The sequence below is a fragment of the Galleria mellonella genome, unplaced genomic scaffold (assembly GCF_026898425.1).
Source record: "Galleria mellonella isolate WM207_F2 unplaced genomic scaffold, CSIRO_AGI_GalMel_v1 utg643, whole genome shotgun sequence".
In the NCBI taxonomy this organism is placed as follows: Eukaryota; Metazoa; Arthropoda; class Insecta; order Lepidoptera; family Pyralidae; genus Galleria; species Galleria mellonella.
The window spans coordinates 1,090,804-1,114,867 of NW_026442135.1; the positions used below are offsets into that span (position 1 = coordinate 1,090,804).

The 24,064-nt window shown below is 34.5% G+C and overlaps 1 protein-coding gene across 2 annotated transcripts; it reads left to right on the forward strand.

Annotated features, from left to right (window-relative positions):
* Positions 1 to 1,595: 1,595 nt before the first annotated feature.
* LOC113511090 (GMP reductase 1-like) lies at positions 1,596 to 22,093 on the forward strand. 2 transcript variants are annotated; one of them, XM_026894676.3, is made up of 8 exons: positions 1,596 to 1,798; positions 15,599 to 15,718; positions 17,410 to 17,500; positions 17,961 to 18,127; positions 19,042 to 19,107; positions 19,615 to 19,737; positions 20,608 to 20,824; positions 21,230 to 22,093. In XM_026894676.3, exons 1-8 carry the CDS (start codon positions 1,712 to 1,714, stop codon positions 21,397 to 21,399), a joined length of 1,041 nt encoding a protein of 346 aa, XP_026750477.1. In that variant the 5' UTR covers positions 1,596 to 1,711; the 3' UTR covers positions 21,400 to 22,093. The 2 variants fall into 2 exon arrangements, with proteins under 2 accessions (XP_026750477.1, XP_031767916.1); XM_031912056.2 differs by lacking the exon at positions 1,596 to 1,798 and adding an exon at positions 7,056 to 7,106.
* The last annotated feature ends 1,971 nt before the right edge of the window (positions 22,094 to 24,064 follow it).

The following is a 24,064-nucleotide window of genomic DNA, read 5'->3' on the forward strand; positions in this document are numbered from 1 at the left end:
AATAGATAATAAAAAAATATTTTTACCCGAGCGAGACCAGGTCAGATTGCTAGTGGGTTAAAAAAAATCTAGAGCCCACGAACAATAATTTGAATCTGAGACTTATAATAATAGTATCTCCCTCACTTATCCTAATTATTTGAGGTCGGCGTAATGTTTTTTTTTTATCTCTATTAACAGTAATTTCCGCGTTCATTTCCATTCAGACCAGATGTTTTTGTTTACAAAGTCCATTTTTGTCTTTTTAGTTTTGTTGCTATGGCTTATTTTATAGTACACATACTAAAAACGTGAAGGATACAGGTAAAGAACAGGAACTGTCACAGTTTTGGTTTTTTTTTTCTTATATTATTTTATTTCACACATAAAAAAGACTGAAATATTAGAAAATAATTATACTAAATATAATAATAATAGAAATAATTAGACTAAAATATGTTTAATAATAAATAATATAAGTTCTTAATAAAAGTATACTTTAATCTCAATAAAAATGATAAAATTTGTAAATTTTAATTTAAGTTTTTCTTAGGACATATCTATTCTTTGTTTGTTGCTAAGTCTGTACTCTTCGTGTGGCGTAAACTAAAGAAAATGGCGGCAAAAAATTGGCACACAAATTACGAAATGAAATACAATTTTAAATTCGGAACAGCCAACATGTAATTTAGAAATAATTAGCCAGTACGCCGCTTTCAGCGTTTCAATGTCATTCTAATTTGGCCGAACTATCTTCCGTGTCGCGCACGCGCCCTATCGTCCTCAACAGCTGATTGATATGTCAATAAAGATGTAGTTATTGGTTACGTTCATGTTGTGTAATACCTACTAGTTTCGTATTATTTATTTTATAGTTATAAAAGTACAATAAAGAACGTCAGGTATTTAGTATTTAAGTAAATCGAACAGTAGATACATTTTATAACCTTCACCTAGCCGCTGAATGCGGGTATTTCTGTGCGCCCTTGTGACGTTACGTGTCACGCCTGCACACAGTGTTGCCACTTTTGGAAAACTCCACAATTATGTGTAAGTAAATAATTTATGTGTCGGGAAATATTATTCAATTTCTAGATTTAATAGGAAAGATTAACAGATGACTCTCTATCTATCTATGTCTTCAAGTTTGGAACGTTTAAATGTTCTCTAATAAAACTATTCTTAAACTATAGCTAATTGATATAATTTATCTAACTGGAATGTTATGTTTCGTAAAGTTCGTTTAAACATTTTAACAGAGTGCTGTGTTAACTTACATATTAAAATTCTGTAGAGTTTGTGTTTCACAGTAACTATGAGAGATAAACAGACTAATATACACATATAGATTGAAATTAGAACACTTCCTGTATAATTACAAACAGGGTCGAACTGGGCCAGAAGGGCCCGGGTGACTGACTACAAGTCCAGTGTCTGAGACTAGATGATGGTAGTTGCACCAGTTGGTAGCGGCACCGTAAGCCCCGTAAGTCAGGTCCATGGGGGGGCCATGCAGGCTGGAGCCCGCCTCCTCGACTATATGGCTAGTCCGACGCTGATTACGAAACACTAAAAAAAAAAGTAAAAAAATAAATTATAGGCACATAGGATGTCTAGTTGTTGGCAACCCCAACTTGCAGCGGCAGTCGATACCGCGCGCGGGAGGAGGCGCGCTGGCTGTGAAAATATTATTTTTTAAATCGCGAGACTAGACTAAGTGTTTAGTGACAAAATGCCTAATATTATTAACGAAGTGAAATTGGACTTCAAGGATGTGCTGCTAAGGCCTAAAAGAAGTACGCTGAAGAGCAGAAATGACGTAAGTAACGAATTTCGATTGTGATGATTCTGAAATATTAGCTGAAAGATCAAGGTTCAATGGAAAAGGCCATCTGATTCGGCGAACTCTTCCGGGATATGGGATTGTAATTATATTTTTTTTTTACGAAATTCATAGAGTAAAAGTTTATAATAAATAAGTTGTTTACTGTAAAATTTCATTACGTACGTAACCATCTCATAACATTCTTTTTATACATAAATATTTAATTAATTTATTCGATTGGTAATTAATATGTAAAGTATTTTTGTATCAGGTTTATATGAATTTTGTATGGAGTAATATATAGTTTTATATATAGTATTTTTATAAGTACAAAGGAAAAATGTTTTAGTGAATAAATATACTATATAATATTTCTTACTGTTATTAATAAAAAAATATAGTTTTCTGCCTTATTCTGTAAGGAGTTGGCATGAAGATAGATAAATAGATAAAATTATATATTAATTAAATAATTAGATTTAACAATTTTAAGTTATTCCATAGGTTAATATGGATAAAGTTCTTCGTCTTCATCATTCCTCATTGGTACCTTTTTTTTAAACGAGTAATGACGATATCTGACTCTGCTTACCACTATCGATATACGCCAAAGTTTTTTTTGATGAATGAAAATGGTATGGTAACCCCGCCTGCGCTAACGGAATACGCTGGCGGGGCACCAGTGAAGGATGATAGATGAGAATGAAAACAGGCCAGTTAGCCCATCATGATGAATTCATCAGGAATTAACCATGATAGTTTCCAGGGAGAACAGCGTGGAGGTTGACCTGGTTGGGTATATTGCTAGCAATGGGATTCTCAGTCTCCATTACTAACAATCCCTTTCCCCCCTACGCTAAAGATTTGTTGTTTTTCAGTATACGTTGACAGGTCAGCGAAGGTCAGGTTAGTTGAACTGGAAATTATCCACAATGTTTTCCAAGGGAAAGCGTGAAAGTCGATTTGACAGGGCAATATACCCTGTCACGGTCGACTATCATGCTAGTAAAGGGGACTAGCGTCCCCATTACTAACAATCCCCTTCCCTCAATTTAAAATGTACAATGCCATGGATACACGAACGGTAGAGTCATAAGAATAAAAAAAGTATAATTTATTCTTCAATAATCAAAAGTACGCGTTATCTAGTCGGCTAATCATACAGTATCTGTCAGAAGTAATTTATATAAAATTGTATTTCCATTTATAAGCGAACCACTGTAATAAATACCGCATCTTCCGTGACCATAGACATTACATTGCCAAGAAAAAATAAACTCCCGCCAACTCCCGCCTTTTTGTCAGAAAGACCATAAATTGTCATGTCGATCAATATCTAGTTTATTACACGTTATTATGGAAACGAAAGTCGTATTACTTTAGGGTAAAACAATATTAAAAACACCGTTTATCTAAACAGTGTTTAACTAAACTCTTGTGTGAGTGATTAAACATTATTAAAGTCTTTGTAATAATGTTTGTTTGTCATTTTACGGGTCAGTTTATAAACAATTTTAATAAAATCTTTCCTTTGCTTTTAATTAGTTTTCAGTTAAGTTATTACAGTCACGTGACTTCATCTGCGTGATAAGTAAATTTTTATTGATTTCAAATTAATAAGAGAGAAATAGAAAATAGGAATTTACGCGTAGATAGTCCAATTCAATTTGCCTGTTACTTTTTTTGTATTTTGAATGTGAAAAATGTTTGTTGTTACAATGACGTCAATGGTATTTACGGCAGTGTAGGTTGTAAGCTGTTTTATTGTATTAGACTTACTTAGTGTAACAAAACATGTCGTGTAGTTCGCAAATTCTGAAAAGAAGATCCCACTAATTGTTAATTAATAAAATCTCTTAGACTTGGTGTAACAAAACATGTCGTGTAGTTCGCAAATTCTAACAAAAAGATCCCCTTAATTGTTAATTAATAAAAACTCTTAGACTTACTTGGTGTAATAGAACATGTCGTATATTTCGCAAATTTTGATAAGATCCTCCTAATTGTTAATTTATAAAATCTCTTAGACTTGGCGTAACAAAACATGTCGTATAGTTCGCAAATTCTGATAAGAATATCTCCCTAATTGTTAATTAATAAAATATCTTAGACTTGGTGTAACAAAACATGTCGTATAATTCGCAAATTCTGATAAGAAGATCCCCCTAATTGTTAAATAATAAAATCTCTTAGACTTGGTGCAACAAAACATGTCGTATAGTTCGCAAATTCTGACAAGAAGATCGCCCAAATTGTTAATTAATTAAAACTCTTAGATTTACTTGGTGTAACAAACCCGTAAGTTTAAAAACTGAAATAAACGTTCTGAGAATGAAGAATAAAAAACATAAAAATAAGAATTTTATTTATTTCTTTATACAAAGATAGTTACATTACAGGATTAGGTATCCCCTGTTAAGCAAAGATTGCTTTTATTATATGAAACCGCTTTTTCATAACAATTAATTATATTTCATAATCTTTGCAATTTACTTTCTTTTTTTACTAATCAACATGATTTATTTATTTATTTTTCTTTTTTACCCAATAATACTAAAATAATAGTGCCTTAACTGGATATATGCCAATAAGGCAAATATTATACAAGATGGGCTTATCTTCGGTTACACTGTATGGTACTGCTCATGTCTATAGGCGACTGTTATCACTTTACATCAGCTTGTTTGCCATTTTAAGTTGCATAAAAAAACACTGCAGATTGTGTAGTGAGAAATCGAAATTCGTGGAAAATTTGATGTGCTATGGAGGCTATTGGGAACGACTTATCCAAAGCCAGGAGACTATAGATATCTTAAACCGCTGGATATCGTAAAGGTATCAACATAGAATCTATAAAGTGATAACATAATACGACTCATACGCACAATGGCCCAAATGAGAGGCTAAGCGCGGAAAATAGAGTCCTATTCACATTTCACATTTCAGTGATAACATAATGCAGAGAGAAGCCCAAAATATCCCTATGGATCGACGTACAACGAATTTGCTGACCCCATACGCAAATAAAATATAAAATATTGACTTATAATTGAGTAAGAAAGTGTGTAATCACACTTTCTATGGATTGAAAGACGATGTAGTGACAAAAATCGAAAAAGGAATGTTGCGTTGGTTTGGTCATTTGGAGACGATGGATGAAAGAAGAATTACGAAAGAGATTTATCGAGCAAGAATGAATGGAGAATGTCAATCAAATAGGCGATGTGCTGAAAAAGGGCCAAATTAAAAGTACTCGTAACCGGCGAGCGTGTATGAAAAGATCGATGAATGTGGAAGAAGCGAAAGAAATTTGTTTGAATCGAAGCATAATTATGGCGTTCAATTGTTTCTGCCTATCCTAATGGGAGACAGGCATTACAGATATGTATGTGTGTAATATTGACTGTAAGAGATACCTTTATAAGTCCGCCATTGTGTATTAAATCTTTTTAACGTGTCCCATGTAAAGTATGTACAATAAATATTTCAATTTGCACCATAAGTCTCTCAGCTATCTATAATTATAAATATGGCATGTCCCTTAAGTTGTACGTATGGAGAATCAAATGTTAATGACCTTTACATACTGGTGTGGTGTACCCACGCTCCCCCTTCCCTCTTAAATTGTTCGCTATCGCCGATTGCTCTCAATGCAGTTTACTGTCTGGCTGTCTAGGTTGTCAGTAGGTCTAAAGTTCCGTACTGCATGTGATGTACTGCAAGTGGACATTGCATCATTCTATTTTATCTTTTCTAATTATAAATGTGAAAGTGAATTTGTTTGTTTGTTATCTTATAGCGCCTTAACGGCTTATCCAATTTCTATGAAACTTGTTATACACGTACTATATGAGATTTTTTAATGGATGATAATGAAAAGGCAACAGTGAGGGATGATAGGTGACGATGAAAAGGCAGGTCAGATAGCCCATCATGATGAATAAATACACTTGGAATTCAGCACGATGGTTTCCAGGGGGACCACGTGGAGGTCGATCTAATAGGGTATATAATGGGTCTGATAGTCCGCATTACTAACAATCCCTCCCACCCGTACCTACTATATAGCATAGAAAAGTATAGTAAACAGTAAGCGTATCTAACTACGGCTAAAACTCCCCTTTATGGGGACTCTCTATGTCCAGCAGTGGACAGTTAACGGCTGAAATGACTGGGTATTATTGAGTTTTCATTTTAACTGTACGGTTTTTACCCTTGAACATTCTATAGTTTTCTTTCAGCTTCTCAAAGGTTGACTGTATGAGATCCCTCTGTGGGATAAGTTCGCCATTGTATATTGAATTTGTTAATGTGTCATATATAAATTATATAAAGTAACTTTTTTACAATAGGATAAAAGCTTAACTAATATTATATAGTTGGACCGTCAGTTCGTTCGTTAACTCAGAAATTGTTCACACAAGTCTGCGCGTTTACCGCAAAAAAGACATCGTTTGACAACTAGCTGACCAGGCGAACTTCGTTCCGCGTAACAGTTGATTATTTATTTTTTTTTTGTTTTTTTTTTTATTATTATGATACCTACTTAATTTCATTTTATTTTTACTTATTCCAAATTAAGTTATATTTTTATTGACAATAGCTGTGGCATGCGCGTAAGCTGCGCGCAGTACTGGACAGTACTTGGACATTGCAACATTACTTTATTTTTCTAAAATAAAAGAATTTTTCTAAAATAAACGTAACCTAAGTTACTCCTTATTACATCAGTTACCTGCCAATAAAAGTGTCGTCAAAATCGGTCCAGCCATTTCAGAGATTAGCCGAAACAAACAGAGAGACAGACAAAAATTGTGAAAAATGTTATTTTGGTGTATGTATCGTATATATAGATGTAGTAAAAAACTGTTATTTCAATATTACAAACAGACACTACTTTTATTTATATGTATAGATAAAGATTTTACAATACAAATCGTAGATAAAAGCTTAACTAATAGCTGGACCGTCAGTTCGTTCGTTTACTCAGAAATTGTAAGAGATCCCTTTATGGGATAAGTCCGCCATTGTATATTAAATCATTTACCAGTATTTAATCTGAGTTATGTACAATAAAGATTTTTACAAAAGATTTACAAATTGCATAAAAATTTCATCAAAAATTTCATAATTTTACTTGTAGATAATATACCACCTTCATAGATTATGCATAGATTATATTTATTATCTCGACTTTCTTATCAGATGATGTGTTTGAAATGACTAAATTACTTGCTGATTATCACTAAACAGCTGTGCAGGTGTTATAATTGTGCAGTGTGTTAATATGATGATTTTTACGGTAAGGTGATAATTTATTATGATATTTATTTATTTATAGGATCACCAATACGAGATACAGCGAAACATTTCAATACAATACACTAGTGCAGGGCATTCCCAAAGAGGGTTGACGTCAGGCGGGCGGCCGGTCGTAAAACTATAAGCCAAATCTTTTTGTAATATGGACAAAAAACATATTACGCCGACCCCAAATAATGATTGGAATAAGGGTAGAAGGATGATGATGATGACACTAGTGCAGGGCTGTCCAAACAAGATAGGATTTAGGGCCAATAAAAATGACTAATTTAATTAAGGGCCCGCAAAATATTTGTATAAACAAAATGTAGCAATAATATAATATATAATTAAAGTCGATTGCTTGGGTATCTCTGTCTCATTCGTGTTTCAACCGTGAAGCAGTTGTGTTTGCATGGTTGTGTTTCGGTTTAAAGGATGGGATATGGCAGTGATAGATATATATAGGGCCTCAGAATTAGCAACGCATGGGAGGTGTCATGTGCGAAACAATATACTCTATTATATCCATGGTACTACTCATGTCTATAGGCGACGGTTACCACTTTACATCAGGTGGGCCGCCAGCTTGTTTGCCATACTAAGTTGCGTAAAAAAGAAATAACGTGTATAAATTTTAATGTCTAAATTATTTTTTTTTAAATACAACGTAGAATACTGCCTGATTAGAAATGAGTTTATGATATAATATAAAACAATATAAGCTCTATGTGGATCCAAAGATACGAAGTTCTATTTTTTTTTTCTAATATTCATTCTATTTTTTTTTTCTTTTTTTAATTTAATTTTTTTTTAACGCGATAAGACTTTGTTCTAGGCCAAGGGTAAAAATGTTCAGAAATAATTGATATTGAAAAAAAATAATAATAATAATTGAAATAAGTAATATGGGAACTGCCTCATACCTCTTGAAATTATGGATGTCCTACACAATATACATATAAAATTTGTAATCGTTTGTATATATGTATGTAGACGATATTGCATTGTTCATTGTTTTACAAACTATGTCGCTTGCTACTTAAAATACAAATTGCACTGCATTTGTATTTATGTCTCCTGTCCTCTACGTAATGTCTGTTTATAGTATACTAGCGGCCTGCCCGGGTTTCGCACGGATAGATAAGTAGAAGGAAATGAGTATTTAAATTATTTTATTATATTTTTTGTGTTACTACCCGTGTTTTAAAATGGCTCATTTAAACAAACAAGACATGGTTATTGTGACTTAACTATAATAGTTAAACATACAGCCTCGTCGAGTTTTTCGTGGCCAATGATGTGTACTATAATGTGTAGTAATTTTTTTTATGTATCGTCAACAGTTTTCGTAGCATACATCAATAAATATTTGTCATAGTAAAATTTTCATTTCTTGGGTTACATTATTCTAATTTTTGCAAAAAATTCTAGTTTTTTGCAAAACTTTATATATAAATTAAGTTACTCGCAGTTTATGTAGCTTTATATTGGTGAAAGAATTTTTAAAATTGGTTTGAAATTTTGTTTCACAAGAAAAAAAAAAGAAAATACTACAAATGGTGGCATCTAAAAACTAATCTACTAAACTGATTTAAAAAAAATTTATATGACCATTTTTTCAGGTAAATAAATAATTTTCCAAATTGGTTTATAATCCATAATTATGAGGTAACAAACATGAAGAAATTAACCGTATGGAGAACGGTTCTTTTTTAAGTCGGTTGAAAAACATCACCTCAGCTGAAATACGATATATTTTCAAAAAACTTATAACCAGCGTTACTTGGGGTAATATAAATTTAGATGTACTCGTATGGGGTACCATTAGAGGATTCTAATCACATATCATACATCCAAGTCTAGGGGTAAAGAATTATTATTAATGGAGTCTAGCAACCCCACTTTTGTTTGAAGCATGATAATGGAATAGTAACCGCGATTGCGCTATCGGTATACGCTGGCGGGGCAGCAGTGAGGGATGACGGGTGATAATGCAAAAACAGGTCAGTTAGATTAGACCCTATTACTAACAAGCCCTTTCCCCCTCAACCCCACTGTTTTTTTTATGGGTGATAATGAACTGGTTATCCCCTTGAGCTATCGGTATACGCTGGCGGGGCACGGATGAAGAATGATAAATGAAAATGAAAAAAGGTCAGTTAGTCCATTAACCGGGAACTAACCGTTCCGAAGTTATGATGGGACAAGGAAACTGACGTGTATATATCATCATCATCATCATCATTTCAGCCATTATTAGTCCACTGCTGGAGGGGGGAAAGGGATTGTTAGTAATGGAGACTGACAATCCCATTGCTTGCAATATACCCAACCAGGTCGACCTCCTCGCGGTTTTCCCTGGAAGCTATCATGGTTAATTCCTGATGAATTCATCATGATGGACTAACTGGCCTGTTTTCATTCTCATCTATCACCCTTCATTGGTGCTCCGCCAGCGTATCCCGTTAGTGCAGGCGAGGTTACCATACCATTTTCACCCATAAAAAAAGGCCACTGCTGGACATAAGCCTCCCCCATAGACTGACATAAAGAACAGTTTTGAGCCACCTGCGTCCATTGACTCCCTGTAATGCATGTCAGGTCGTCACTCCATGTAGTGAGGGACGTCCTATACTGCGTTTACACGTACGCGATGCCGCTCAAGAATCTTTCTTCCCTATCGGTTATCGGTTCTTCGAGCTATGTGACCAGCTCATTGCCTTTATGTAGAATTTACTTTATAATAATATATATATATACTCAGAAGATAATATATATATATATATATATACATACTCAGAAAACATAAAATTATTTTTGAAGTGTCGCGAAAAACATAATATTTTTTGTGGTATTTGCAATAAATGATTAATAACCTAGATAAGTACTTGTAAGTAGTCGGGGTCGTTTGAGTGTAATGACCTCATTATCTAGTTGTGAAACATTTTCTAACCGACTTTAAAAAAGGAGGGTTTCAATTCCGTTTTTTTTTTTTTTTTTTAAGTTTTCTTACTTCATAATGCGACCATTTATAAATCGATTTAGAAATTTCTTCATTTAATTGGGAGGAATATATTTTACTGAACTAGTTGTTATTTTGCGGAATTCCATATCACTGGTTAGTTGATTAGAATTATTTTGTTAAATTTCACTACCATTAGTATGTGTGTGACTGCCAACACTCGAAGATTGACTACTATTATTGTTGCTAGTTGTTCTTTTTTTTTTAATGGGTGAAAATGAAATAGTGACCCCGCCTGCGCTATCGGTATACACTGGCGGGGCACCAGTGATAGATGATAGATTTTTTTTTATACAACTTAGAATGGCAAACAAGCTGACGGCTCACTTGATGGAAAGTGGTAACCGTCGCTTATAGACAAGCAGTACCATGGACATAACAGAGTATACTGTTTCGCCCATGATACCCCCCATGCGTTGCCATTCCTGAGCACTCGGATGTTATTCCTCTGTACCCTGTAAATTCACGCCATATCCCACCCTTCAAACCGAAACACAGCCATGCAAACACAACTGCTTCACGGTTGAAACACGAATGGGACAAAGGTACCCAAGCAATCGACTTTTGTACAAAGTCTCCCTCTAGTAAAGATAAAAATGAAAGCAGGTCAGTTAGCCCATCTTCACAAATCCACAAGAATTAACCACGATGGTTTCCAGGGGGAACTGCGTGGAGGTCGACCTGATACACCTTGTATTGCTAGCAAGGGGGTTGTTAGACCCCCAATACTAATAATTCCTTCTCCTCTTGCTAGACGTTCTAGAACCTTCCATATTAGCCATCAATCTGTGACTGCCATTTGAAATGGCTGCTGGGGTACCAGTGAATGAAGATGAAGTCAGGTCAGTTGTTCCGTCGTAACCAATTCACCAGGAATTAACCACGATGGTCTCCAACGGTGTCTCACTCTCAGAAAAGTCGTAGGCTTGATTCTATGCACAATACATTTGTATTCTTGTGTAAATCTGTTTGTATTGACCTTTTTTATACGAGTATGTATATATATATATTTTTTATACAACTTAGAATGGCAAACAAGCTGACGGCCCACCTGATGGAAAGTGGTAACCGTCGCCTATAGACATGAGCAGTACCATGCACATAACAGAGTATACTGTTTCGCCCATGATACCCCCCATGCGTTGTCATTGCTGAGGACTCAGGTGTTATTCCTCTGTACCCTGTAAATTCACTGCCCTTCAAACCGAAACACAGCCATGCACACACAGCTGCTTCACAGCTGAAACACGAATGGGACAGAGGTACCCAAGCAATCGACTTTTGTACAAAGTCTCCCTCTGGTAACATAACAAAATTTTAGTATAAAAACATACTTAATTATTATTTCTGTTATCTAGTACCAACTCATTATATTGATTTTTAATCGACTTCAAAAAAATGGAGAACATAATTCCGTTTTTTTTTTTATATTTGTTACCTCATAACTCCGTCAGTTCTGAACCAATTTGAAAAATTCTTTTTTTATCTACAAGGATATACATACAGATTAGTTCCATAGAAATTTTATCAAAATCGGTTCAGTTGTTTACTTTTTAAATTAAAATAACTGGTTTTGTTGTAATTGAAGTAGTTTTTTTTTGTGGTACATAATTTAATTATGAATTTATGTCACATCATATTGTTGACCCTTATTGCATCGGATATTTTATTTGCTATCAGTCTAGGATAACCTCAAGTTGAATCCAGTCAAAACTGGTTCAAAGCGGATAGTACTTACGAGAGTTATTCGTGTTTTAAGGACAACTGATTAATTAGGAAACCGAATTCAGAACTTAAATATTTTTGAAGCCGTTTGAGAAGACAGAGCAGTTTGTTTTTGTTCTTCATGTAGTCCATGAACGACTTTTATAACCGATACAAAAATGTTACTTCTCAGCAAATTTATTAAAACGACCGAATGACCTCCCCGAGATACATTTGCAATCAGTTGTAAGGCATTTATCAGTAATAGAATGACCGAACTAGTTCATACCGGTTTGACTGTCAACTGTGTGCGCAACGGAACGTGTCTCCGTGTCATTACGCCGTGATGATTCGATGATGTTCAATTGATTATAATGATCGTCACGTAAATGATAATATAAAACGTAGTGGTTAGAGAAGGCCATCACAGGCATAAGAATCTATGTCCAGTGGTCACAATTTAGTGAAATGGTAACCCCGCCTGTGTTATCGGTATACACTGGCCTGCCTTTAAATTCTCACCTGTTATCCCTCACCGGTGCCCCGCCAGCGTATACCGTTAGCGCAGGCGGGGTTGCCATTCCATTATCACCCATTAAAAAAAACTTAGAAATCCTGGTCAATATAGGACGCTGGCCTTAAAAATAATGGCATTTGGCAAAATGATGTAATTACGCAACCTTGACTCTTAGCTAATGAAATTGGCGGTTTATGGGTAACTGAATCAGTTTTGGCAACGAGCCCGAGCAAAAGTTGGATTTCCTCTTGGATCCGGACCAAATGTCGCAGGTCTGCATATTTTCTGCAAGATGCCATAATTAAGGTATTTTTAATGGATGAAAGTGGAATGGTAACACTGCTTATAGTGTCGGTTTTTTTTAATAATCGATAATGAAATGGTAATTCCGCCTGCACTGTTATATGGTATTTGCTGGAGAAGCACCAGTGAGTGATGATAGGTGATAATGAAAGCAGGTTAGTTAGCCTATCGTGATAATTTCCATAAGAATTAACCAAGATAGTTTTTAAAGGAAACACGTGGAGTTCGATTATTCCCTTACACAGATGGACTTTGGCCTAGGATTTACAGTTATACTTTTTATCACATAATTTCTATTATTAAAATCTTTTTTTTTAATGGGTGATAATGAAATGGTAATCTCACCTGCGCCAACGGTATACGCTGGCGGGGCACTATTGACCGATAATAGGTGACGATAAAAGCAGGTCAGTTAGCCCATCGTAACGAATTCCACTAGAATTAACCACGATGGTTTCCAGGGGGAACACGTGGAGGTCGACCTGATAGGGTGTATTGCTGGCAATGGGTCAGTTAGACCCATTACTAACAATCCCTTTCTCCCAAGTCGCTACCTACTGTAATAATACAGATATATGGGGGGAAAACCCGGACTCCCTTTTCGTAGGTAGTCATTCAGTCGCCATTATCGCTCAGCTGTCGTTTGTTATCAATATAATGTTTCATAGTCTCACTTCATTAATTTATGTCACTCTTTGACTTCTATTTCCGCTATAAGGCATTGTTTTGTAAACTTATAAGACACTGGGTTATCTCGTAAAATTGCTCGCGTTTATTAGAATTCTATGTTTAAACATAGAATCATATACTAAATTTTATTCAATCCCACCGAACAGATACATAAATAAATATATAAATATTTTTACAAACTTTTATATTTACAATATTAGTAGGACAGTTTTATTTTTTATTACAAAGTCGGCTATCAAGAGCTCATCAGCATGGAGTGGTAATGAAAAGAGAAAGGAAAGACGAGGAAACGTAATTTTACCTTGGATCCTTCATGGAATAAATCAGCAAAATATCCTAAACTATACGATTGTGATATTGGGGATTAGCAGTCCAATTGTTATCAATTGGCAGCATGAACTCCACATAGTCTTCCCTGAAAATCGTCGTGCATATCTGGTGAATTCGCCTTACTGGTATGTTGCTGCAAACGGGGTTAATGTCATTCTATTGTTGTCTTTTTAAAAACACTTCGAGTTTTGTTATATGGAACGGTGGAAGCTCAGTCGGATGAGGTTTGATTGTGATCCAGAATCCTAAGCTTAAATCCAGTTTCTGAATTTTTAAAATTTATGTGTGGCTTGGATCGTATCAAAATGATTGTCACTTACTTTGTAATTTGTCGTCCTGTAAATTACGTCTGAGTCTTTCGTGTATAAAAACGACAACCCCCGAGAAGGGTGCAGGCTCCAGGGTCTCGGAGGAATCATTTTGCCCTGGCTTTATCTCCGGGGGCAACTCTCAGGTCTTGGCATATTGTGCCTCTTCTTTGCTAGTTTCTGTCATCTTCAGTGGTAGTTGGCAACTTTTCTCCTCATGTTTTTTTTATCCTGTATAAAAAAAGCGGGTTAGGAATCCTTAACACCAGAGAACGTCACTTTCATACGAGTAGTGGTAGTATATTTAAATCGGTCGTTTTTGTTCAAGTTTTTGTTTAGAAAATTCCAGTAAAGCGTCGACACAATGTCGTCGTATAGTGAATTATTTGGCATTGTGCCTATCACAGATATACCTAAGCTTTATATAGATCGCCCAAGTATATACTTTTCGTTCCAATTTCTTGACCTAAGTAAGTGAAAGTTATTGCTTAACTTCTGCTAAATTTCAAATTGGATTTTCTAGAGTAGAAATATGCCATTAGTGTCATATTTATATATGTCACTAATGGCATATTATATTATATTACATACATATACATTATATACTATAGCCCCATTGCTAGTAATGTACCCTATTAGGTTGATCTCCATGCAAGGCCCCCTGAAAACCGTCGTGGTTAATTCTAGTCGAATTCATCACGGTGAGCAAACTGACCTGCTTCATCCTTACCTATCTTTCACTGGTGACCTACCAGCGTATACCGATACCGAAAACAGGGTTACTATCTCATTTACACTTTAAAAAAAATGAAATTAGTAGTAAAAATTAAGTTCAAAACTTAAAGTACTATACAATCACGTCCTAAAAAGAACGTATCTAGAAAATATTTTCATGTGAAATTGTTACATAAAGACTATTTAATATATATTGTGTAATTGAATATACAATTGTGGGCAATTTGTGGCCAATCTGGCTGCAAAGCGTGGCGACTACTAGTAGAACCCTTCCTATGTGGGGAAGCCCATGTTCAACAGTGGACAGTTAACGACTGATCTTCTTTTCATTTAAGAGTTTCCTCTTGTCGGTGCAACTAATTCATGCATCTTCCTCCAGCCAGCTCTATCCCAGGCCATATCCTTTATCTCCCTATACGACATGACGCCTAGTGTTTCCTTTATCTGTCCCATGTAGTTAATCCTCGGCCTTCCTTTTCCTCTTCCTCCTAACGACTGATATACTAATAAAAATGAAAAGGTTTTATTGACACTATTTATTTATTTATTAAAATTTTAATGCACAGTAAAATTCTATGTACATTTGGCGGACGGTGTTCTCTACCAGTCAACCATTGGGCAAACCGAGAAATACGTAGGCGGTACATTTTTGAATAGAGGAAAAATAAAGCAATTATCATTGTGTAAACTTTTCTGATTTCTACTACTATTGATCATCAGCCGAAGCAGATCAACAGCAGACTGTTACATTGTCGCGTTATTTATTCGTTTGTTATTATATTTACATTAAGTTGCATTGAAACAGATTATTAATAAGATCCAGCTGTTTGAAGATATTGAAACCTATTTCTTTAATCTTTATTACGACTGTTTGCTTCTAGGTGGACCTTTATCGAGAGATCACGTTCCGCAACTCTGGGCAGACGTACCGCGGCGTTCCGGTCATGGCAAGCAACATGGACACAGTCGGCACATTCGAGATGGCACAAGAACTCTCCAAGGTGATTTCAATTTGTTTTATCTAGATTTTGCGTTTAGTCGTGATATTGGTTTTGGAACCTGGAAACAAAAGAACTCTGGAGTAAAAAACAACCCAAAACAAAATAAATATCAAATGCACAGCAATATAATACAAATGTTGTTTTGAGAAGTTTGAATCGAACATTTCTCTTCCGTCAATAATGATAGACAAAATGATTTTGCATTTAATTCTTAATCTAATGAGATATCTACATAATAGAACAGACGTGGTGTCTTTGTCAGCAGTGAGACTAGTAAATATAAAAAAAAATGAATTCTTGCAATTCTCTCTATGGGAAACAATGTTTTTTAAAGCATCAATGTTTTTAATATAGTTCACAAGATTGATCTTGCCATTGTGATCGATTTAATTAAAGTTTGTACTCATTGGCATTTGTCTCAATGTTGATCGTAGCGGCTGAAGGTCATCATCACAAGACCTAGGTTATTTGATTTTCTAAACCGAATCGATAAGTTCAAGCGTCAAACTACTAAATATTACTATTATATGGTAAATGTGACACTTTGTAATGCTGTAAGCAAGAGTTAATTTTGTGATCTTCAAACGAGATTATAAAATTCTGCACTATTTTTTTTTATTTAGGAGCAGTTATTGTTATCAGAGGTTCCATTGTTCTCATTGCAAAAATATTTATTTTTATATCAGGCTACTGTGGAAGTTGTTCTGAATTCTAGGTACTAAGAACAAAGGGTTAGTTGTATTATAACTTAGAAAGTATTTTTTTATTTGATACAATGTCTATACAATGTTTTATTTGTATGTGACTGAATCTATTACGTACGATTTCGCAGAAAGATTATATTTTTATTTAAATTAATACTAAAGCACATTCTATTCCTGTAAAGAGACTTTTGCTCTCTCTGGCCTTTTTGCCCATTTTGCTTGACCGATGTTGCTATAGAGAACGTTTTTGATTTATATTGTAGACATTTATTGCTACATTTAATTCATTACCATCTTATGAAATTATTATTTTTGTTTGATGTAATATCACTAGTAACAAATCACAGAAGTGACTTTACTGTTACTATACAAATTGGAATTTGATTGATGAATTGAATATGAAAATGAATTTTTATGAGTCTTCTATGTTTGGATTGCTATTGTTTTATTGTATAATCATATAGCGTTAGCATTCCGTCCCAGCTTCCGTCGCACGTGAAAATTTTTTTGTTATCCACTGAGCTAGCAAACTTGATGGTAAGCGATTACCGTAGTCTATGAACGCCTGCAATACCAGAGGTATTACGCGCGTGTTGCCGACTCTGAAGAAACCTCTTTACCCCCTTTTGATAGAAGATTTGAGATAGATTGCTATTTTGTGTTAGCTGTAATAAAAAAATTTTTGATATCTTGGGTTCTATTATTGTAATTTTCGTAGAGATCTAAAACTTATTTGAAAACTTTGTAATTTTATATCAGAATTTAACACCAGATTTTTAAGTTCATACAACTGAGAAAACAGCAACCAAATTGTTGCAGTAGTTTTTATAAGATTCCGAAACAAACATACAAATAAACTGACAAAATTGCAAAAAAAAATTTTTTTTTTACTTCTATTGCTCTACCTCAGATATAAATTTTTCTAAAATATCTCCCAAGAATAGACATCGCCTAGTGTATCAGTAATATTGGTAAATATTGTTGCAGCATGGGCTATTCACATGTATCCACAAATACTACACGATAGAAGAATGGAAGAAATTCGCTGAAAACCATCCAGAATGTTTGGAGCAAATGGGTTAGTAAAAGATTTTTTTATGCAATATAAGTGGCAATTAAACATACCGTCTATCTGATGGTAACTGATCGTAGCAGATCAGAAACGCTTGCTGTAAATACCTGAGACATCATATATAGTCCTAGCGAGGACGCTCAGGTTGTAAAAAGGGTTTTCTAATGATGGTTTCCCTAAGAGATACAGTATGGAGATAGAGATCGTCAATTACCTTCTAGAAAATTAGAAACTTGCATGGCTATGTTTCGGTTTGAAGAGTGGGATATGCCAGTGAAATTACAGGGTACGGAGGTATAAGATCATCATTCTCAGACAGGCAACCCCTTAGGAGTATCATAGGCATCACAGTATGTTCTGTGATCTCCATGGTACAGTTCAAGTCTATAGGTCTAACTGGTGAAAGTAGACAGCTGTCATCTAAAGACATTAAATAAATAATCGTTATTATTTTTTATTATTCCAGCTGCAAGTTCAGGAACAGCGGACGCTGACTTCGAACGGCTCTCCGATATTCTGAATAATGTGAAAGACTTGAAGTTCGTGTGTCTGGACGTCGCTAACGGGTACTCGCAGCATTTCGTGGAGTACGTGAGAAGAGTTCGCGCTGCTTTCCCTACTCACACCATCATTGTTAGTATCATCGTCAGTTGATTATTTGCTGATTTTTGTGGTGTAAGTGTAGTGGTGAGCATGTTGCTTTGACTTAATGAGGTCTGAGCCAATTCAGAAAAGTTAATTTCCAAATTTAGGAAATTGGCTTGCGTTTGGATGTTTTGAGTTATGTCCCTGAATTTCGTTGCTTGTTCTTTACAGTATAGAGTATTCTAATTTGAAGATCAGGCGATTGGTGGTAGTATGTGTCAATAATTTAAGAAATTAAAATGGTACTGCTGATGACGGTTACCGTTTTGCATCAGATGAGCTGTCAGCTTGTTTGCCATTCTAAATTGCAGAAAAAAAATTTACGTGTCTGGGAAAAAAACATGCGTCTTTCCCTTTAACTCTTTAAGCTTAGGCTTATCGCAAGATTCAATCCCAGTTTAAAACTCCGAATTTTCAAATTTATATTTAAATTAATAAAGATGATTGTTACTTGCCATGTGCTTTACTTGTACATGTAAAGCTGTCTCTGATAAGCCACGCCAGAGGATATATGAAAAATAAAGACCTTTATTGAAGCATGAATCGTTTCTCCATCTCTCTCCATTTATTTATTTATTTAATTAGCCTTCCTTAGTGTCTTCTACCGCATATTTCATGGGAAGTACTCAGAATAGCTTCTTCCCCATTCCGATATTACAGCATAAGGATGTGCTAAATGATAAATAACTTTACCAACTCTTACGTGAATCGTACAATAATAGTGGTTCCTTCGTCCTATAATCTTAGATTTTTCAAACGTAGCATGAAAAAGCATGTAGTGACTCGACATAGCGCGGCCAACCGTTAAGAGTAGAACATTTACTGGATATCGCCCTGTCGCTGGTGGTGGTGACATGGTTGGATATAATAAAAAGTTAAAAATACACTTCGCTGTGTTCCAGGCTGGCAATGTGGTGACCGGTGAGATGGTGGAGGAACTGATATTGTCTGGTGCTGATATTATTAAGGTGGGTGTAACTGTCTTATCGCCAAACTTTTTGGACACGTTCAAGTCTTATAAGGGACTAGCGATCCGACCCGGATTCGCATGAGTAGATAGAATTTTCGAAAATAATATGTAGTCTATGTTACTCCCTGATAATGTAGCTTTCTATACGTATAAGAAAATTTTAAATCAGTTGTATAGTTTTTGAGTTTATCCATTATCTTTTCTTTTAATAATATTGGTGGAAATATATTGAGATAGAGCATCCAATATTAGTAGTGTTCATGTCTACAGGCTCCTAAATTAGTATTGGAAACTCTAAGGCATTTGATGTAGCTATCGCAACATTGTGTGCAAAGGCTTCGCAATTTTTATATAGCAAAGTACAAATTGTCAATCGACTATGGAGGGCCGTTGCACAATTGCAAATTTGTGCTGAACTGAATGCAAACCGCAGTCTTTGCATTTAGCAATGTTCAATTTTATCGGTAACTTTTAATAAGGATATTAATGATTTAATTACCCACAGGTGGGCATAGGTCCAGGATCTGTGTGCACAACTCGGATTAAGACTGGCGTAGGGTATCCACAACTGTCCGCGGTCATTGAATGCGCGGACGCAGCGCACGGTCTCAAAGGACACATTATATCAGTAAGTATTATATTTAACTTTAATAAATATTTATTATTTATTTTTATACATTTATAAATATTTATATTTATTTATTTTCCCATGGGTATCATAATTGAGATTTGAGACGACTAAGAGAATTCAGCGTCTCTCTCATAACATAACCAAAGGATAACTTCGGCTGTCAATCCGCCTACCAAGCGTGGTAACTAAAAAAGAAATAATACTTCGTCCTCGTGTTTTGATGATGCGTAAATTAATTAATTTACGGCATCGAAAACAATGTACATATAAACTTAATTAAATCTTACTTATCAGACTGAATTCAAAAGGTAGCTTTATATTTCATGTGTGATTGGGTGTACTTCAAGGGTCTATTATTGGTCCTAATTTTGTTTCCATGATTTTCATAGAATACCATATATTAAGCTCGCCATTTGTACAAATTTTATTGCGCAATAAAGAATAAATAAATATTCCATAGATAGTATATTATTTTAAGATAACACTTTTGAATATTGATAGAAAATATCTTTTTTAAATATATAAAATAAAACAAATTTTAGAGTAAATATGTTTTTGTGATTTGTTATATTAATAAATATTATAATAAATATAATATTTATAAATATTGAGTTTCTCAATTCTTTATTTTCAACAAAAGAAAGAGTTAAAACACCTATAACACTCATAACTCCGTTAGTTTAAAACTGATTTGGCCTTTTTATATCTAAAAGGTAATATACTTACAGATTCTTTCTGTCGATATTGATTTGTTCTCGTGCTGGTAGTCATATTAAATTTGTCATTAGTGAGCAGTTGTTTGTAAAACATATAATAAAATGTAAAACAAATTTGGTATTGATTTTCCAAACATCCTTTCAACACTAGGACGGTGGTTGCACGTGCCCAGGAGATGTTGCCAAAGCCTTCGGCGCCGGCGCTGACTTCGTAATGGCAGGTGGAATGTTCGCCGGGCACGACCAGTGTGGGGGAGAGGTGGTCACCACAGGTGACGGGCGGAAGGTGAAGCTGTTCTACGGGATGTCTTCATCCACGGCGATGTTGAAGCATTCCGGTGGAATCGCGGATTATAGATCTTCTGAAGGTATTTATTTTAGTATAAATTTACTACAGCTTTCTAATAAACACATTTTTATAAGTAGAAATTTAAATAACACAGAGCATAACCGTTACAAACAGAGGGGTTACCATTCCATTGTCATCCATTAAAAAAAATAGATAAGGACGAAACCTGGTCTATTGGCCCATCATGATGAAGTCATCAGAAAACCACGATGGTTTCCAAAGTCCACGTCAAGAAGCACGTGGAAGTCGATCTAATAGGATAATTGCTAGCAACAGGGTTGCCATTCCTTACTACTAGTTTTTTGTTTATCTTCTAAAGCTTCAGTATCTCAAGGAATTGGTCATTTTAGCTTTTTATATTTAAAATTATGGGTGTACATTCTGAAAGCCTTTAGTATCGCTATAAACTAATACAATATTTCAGGTAAAACAGTAGAAGTGGAGTACAGAGGGGACGTGGCGACTACAGTTAAAGACATCCTCGGTGGACTGCGGTCAGCGTGCACCTACGTGGGAGCCGCCAGGCTTAGGGAACTACCAAGGAGGGCCACCTTCATCAGGTGTTGTAGACAAGTGAACGACACCTTCTCGTAATTCATGATGCCCTGGTACAATTTCTATCAAATGGCATTGTAATTTCCGTGTGATATTTTTGTCGAGTGGTATTATTAGCTTACCATCAGGTAGGCCGTATGCTTGTTTGCCATTTAACACTTAACTTGCCACATAGCACATTCGTCAAAAGTATGGTTTTTGACATTTTATAGCATAACCATCGTAAAAATAAGAATAATTTGTGACAATAAATATTGTACCTTATTTTTGAGGGAATAAAAAGGTTTTTATTATGAGATACGTCGCAAGTCGCTTACGTGATAGATAAAACAAAGTGGTAATAAAAGGAATATCACTCGACAAACGGAATACACGCTCGTATAGTAAATGGATTAGATAACGAAATTATTGAAAGATATATTGTGATGATTATTTGTTCCAATATAACTTTAATGAAAATATATTTAAAGATGTCATGTCCAATGCTAAATGATTATATATTATTTACAACTGACTTCAAAAACAATTGTGTTCTCGATTCGGTTATATTTTTTCTTTTGTATATTTGTTACCTCATAACTCGGTCTTTCTTTTTTCTTTTTATCTGAAAGGATATACTTACAGATTGGTCGATACAAATTTTATCAACATTACTTCAGTAGTTTAGTTTTCAGAACTTAATAACTGTCAGAATCGATTATTTTTCTACGTTTTTCTACGATATCTATATATATATATATATATATATATATATATATATATATATATATATATATATATATATATATATATATATATATATATATATATATATATATATATATATATATATATATATATATATATATATATATATTACATATACTTATATACCAGGGACGCTTGATCTTGACTAAAAAAATGCAACATTATGTGGAAAAGAAATACTAGTGACAAAAATACACTCTATCTAGACGACAGTCCTGAATCACACATACTTGCAGCCTCTCAAAGTCGATGGATCATAGTCTAACAATATACAGATAGATCGCCAGCAGTTCAAGTCTGAGCATACCTGACGTAATAATTCGATTTGTTATTTACCTAATTTTCAGAGTGATTCTGTGATAAGGTCAACAAAACTTGGTTATTATTTATTTATTTAAACTTCAATGCACAGTGAAACTATGTACATGTAGCGAACTTAACACCGGACGGTGTTCTCTACCAGTTAACCATTGGGCAAACAGAGAAATAAATAGGCATGCAATGGCAATGCATTCTTGAATTGAGGAAATATAAAAACTAATATAAACATACACATAATAAATTGTAATTAAATATATTTTCATTAAATTCTATTGAAATAGATTATAAATAGGTAGTATATTTACTATTGTGTCCCGATATGAAGAATATTGTTGCGTGAACGAATTGTGAACAAGAAAATGACATTTTGCTGTTTGTCTTTATTTTGTTTTGTTCGGTTAATAGCTGTCACTCGATTAAAACAATAAAATACCGGGAGTATTTTACTGAACTAAGTGTTAACTTATGGAAGTCCATATCACTGGTTATATAATTAGAATTATATTATTTATTTCTTCTTTTATTCTTTATTGTACACAAACATACAATTTTAAACGTAATATACAAAGGAGAGCTTGTCTCTAATAAGAGATTTCTTTCAGCAAACCATTTCTGTTTTGTTTTGCACGTTCTGCAAAACGTGAGTAAGCAAAATGGCAGTCGGTGATTGATGGCTATTATGGAAGGTTGTGGAACTTCTGGTAGTAATAGTGAAGAAAGAAAGAAATAATTTAATCAAAGAAGCATGCGGCCCACACAGTAGCGCACAAAACAAGAACAAAAGAAACCAAAACAAAACAAACAAAAGAAAATAATAATTGTACACAAATAATTGAAAGCAATTAAATTATAATAATAAACAATAATCGACCCCACAGGTATATACGAATGTGTACGCGTACGCGCGTGTGTCGCAATGTTCTATGATGTAGGTCCGTGCTCAGCATATTGCTGCAGCGCTTGAAGCGCTACAGCGCTGTTTTTCAGCAAGAACCATAGCGTGGTAAATTTCCGAGTGTTAGCGGTCACACACATACTAATGGTAGCGGAATTAAACTAAATAATTCTAATCAAAAATAACTAGTGATACCTATTGATATTTTTATTTATACTTGATATAATGAAGCATGAGCACTTGCGCCAAGCAAAAAAAAACACGTATTTAAATCCCCTTATGCTTTTATTATATTTATCTATTACAACAATTTCCTCTGCTTAATTACTTATTACACACACACACCAAAGAGAATCATGCAGCGCCCTCTGGCCTACTCTACCGTAACTTCTCTTTCGTTGTCTATGCCTAATGTTGCAATTATTAAAAATAATAATTGTGGAGGCTGGAGACACAAAACAATTAAACTCAACAATACTGAGAGTATTTACTAAGTATGTGAGATTAAATTATATCTCTATGCCATCTCGTGCGCATATGTTACTACCTAATTCGTAACCCAAATGTAATTTTACATAAAAATCTATTAGAATATAATAGAAGAATAAAAATCCTCTTCACTCAAATAGAATGGAATCATTTAATTGTAATTTTTTTATGATTCAACGGCTGGGTGGCTGAGAATGTTGTTATTTGCTGCGAAGAAACCGCAACAAACTCAGCAGTGGCTCTTTTCAATTT

Bases quoted from the DNA above. Each gene is read 5' to 3' on its own strand.
- LOC113511090 (XM_026894676.3), top strand. From the start codon at position 1,712: ATGCCTAATATTATTAACGAAGTGAAATTGGACTTCAAGGATGTGCTG. The intron at 1,799-15,598 runs GTAAGTAACGAA...GTTTGCTTCTAG, and splicing joins CGCTGAAGAGCAGAAATGAC to GTGGACCTTTATCGAGAGAT. The intron at 19,108-19,614 runs GTGGGTGTAACT...AATTACCCACAG, and splicing joins CTGGTGCTGATATTATTAAG to GTGGGCATAGGTCCAGGATC.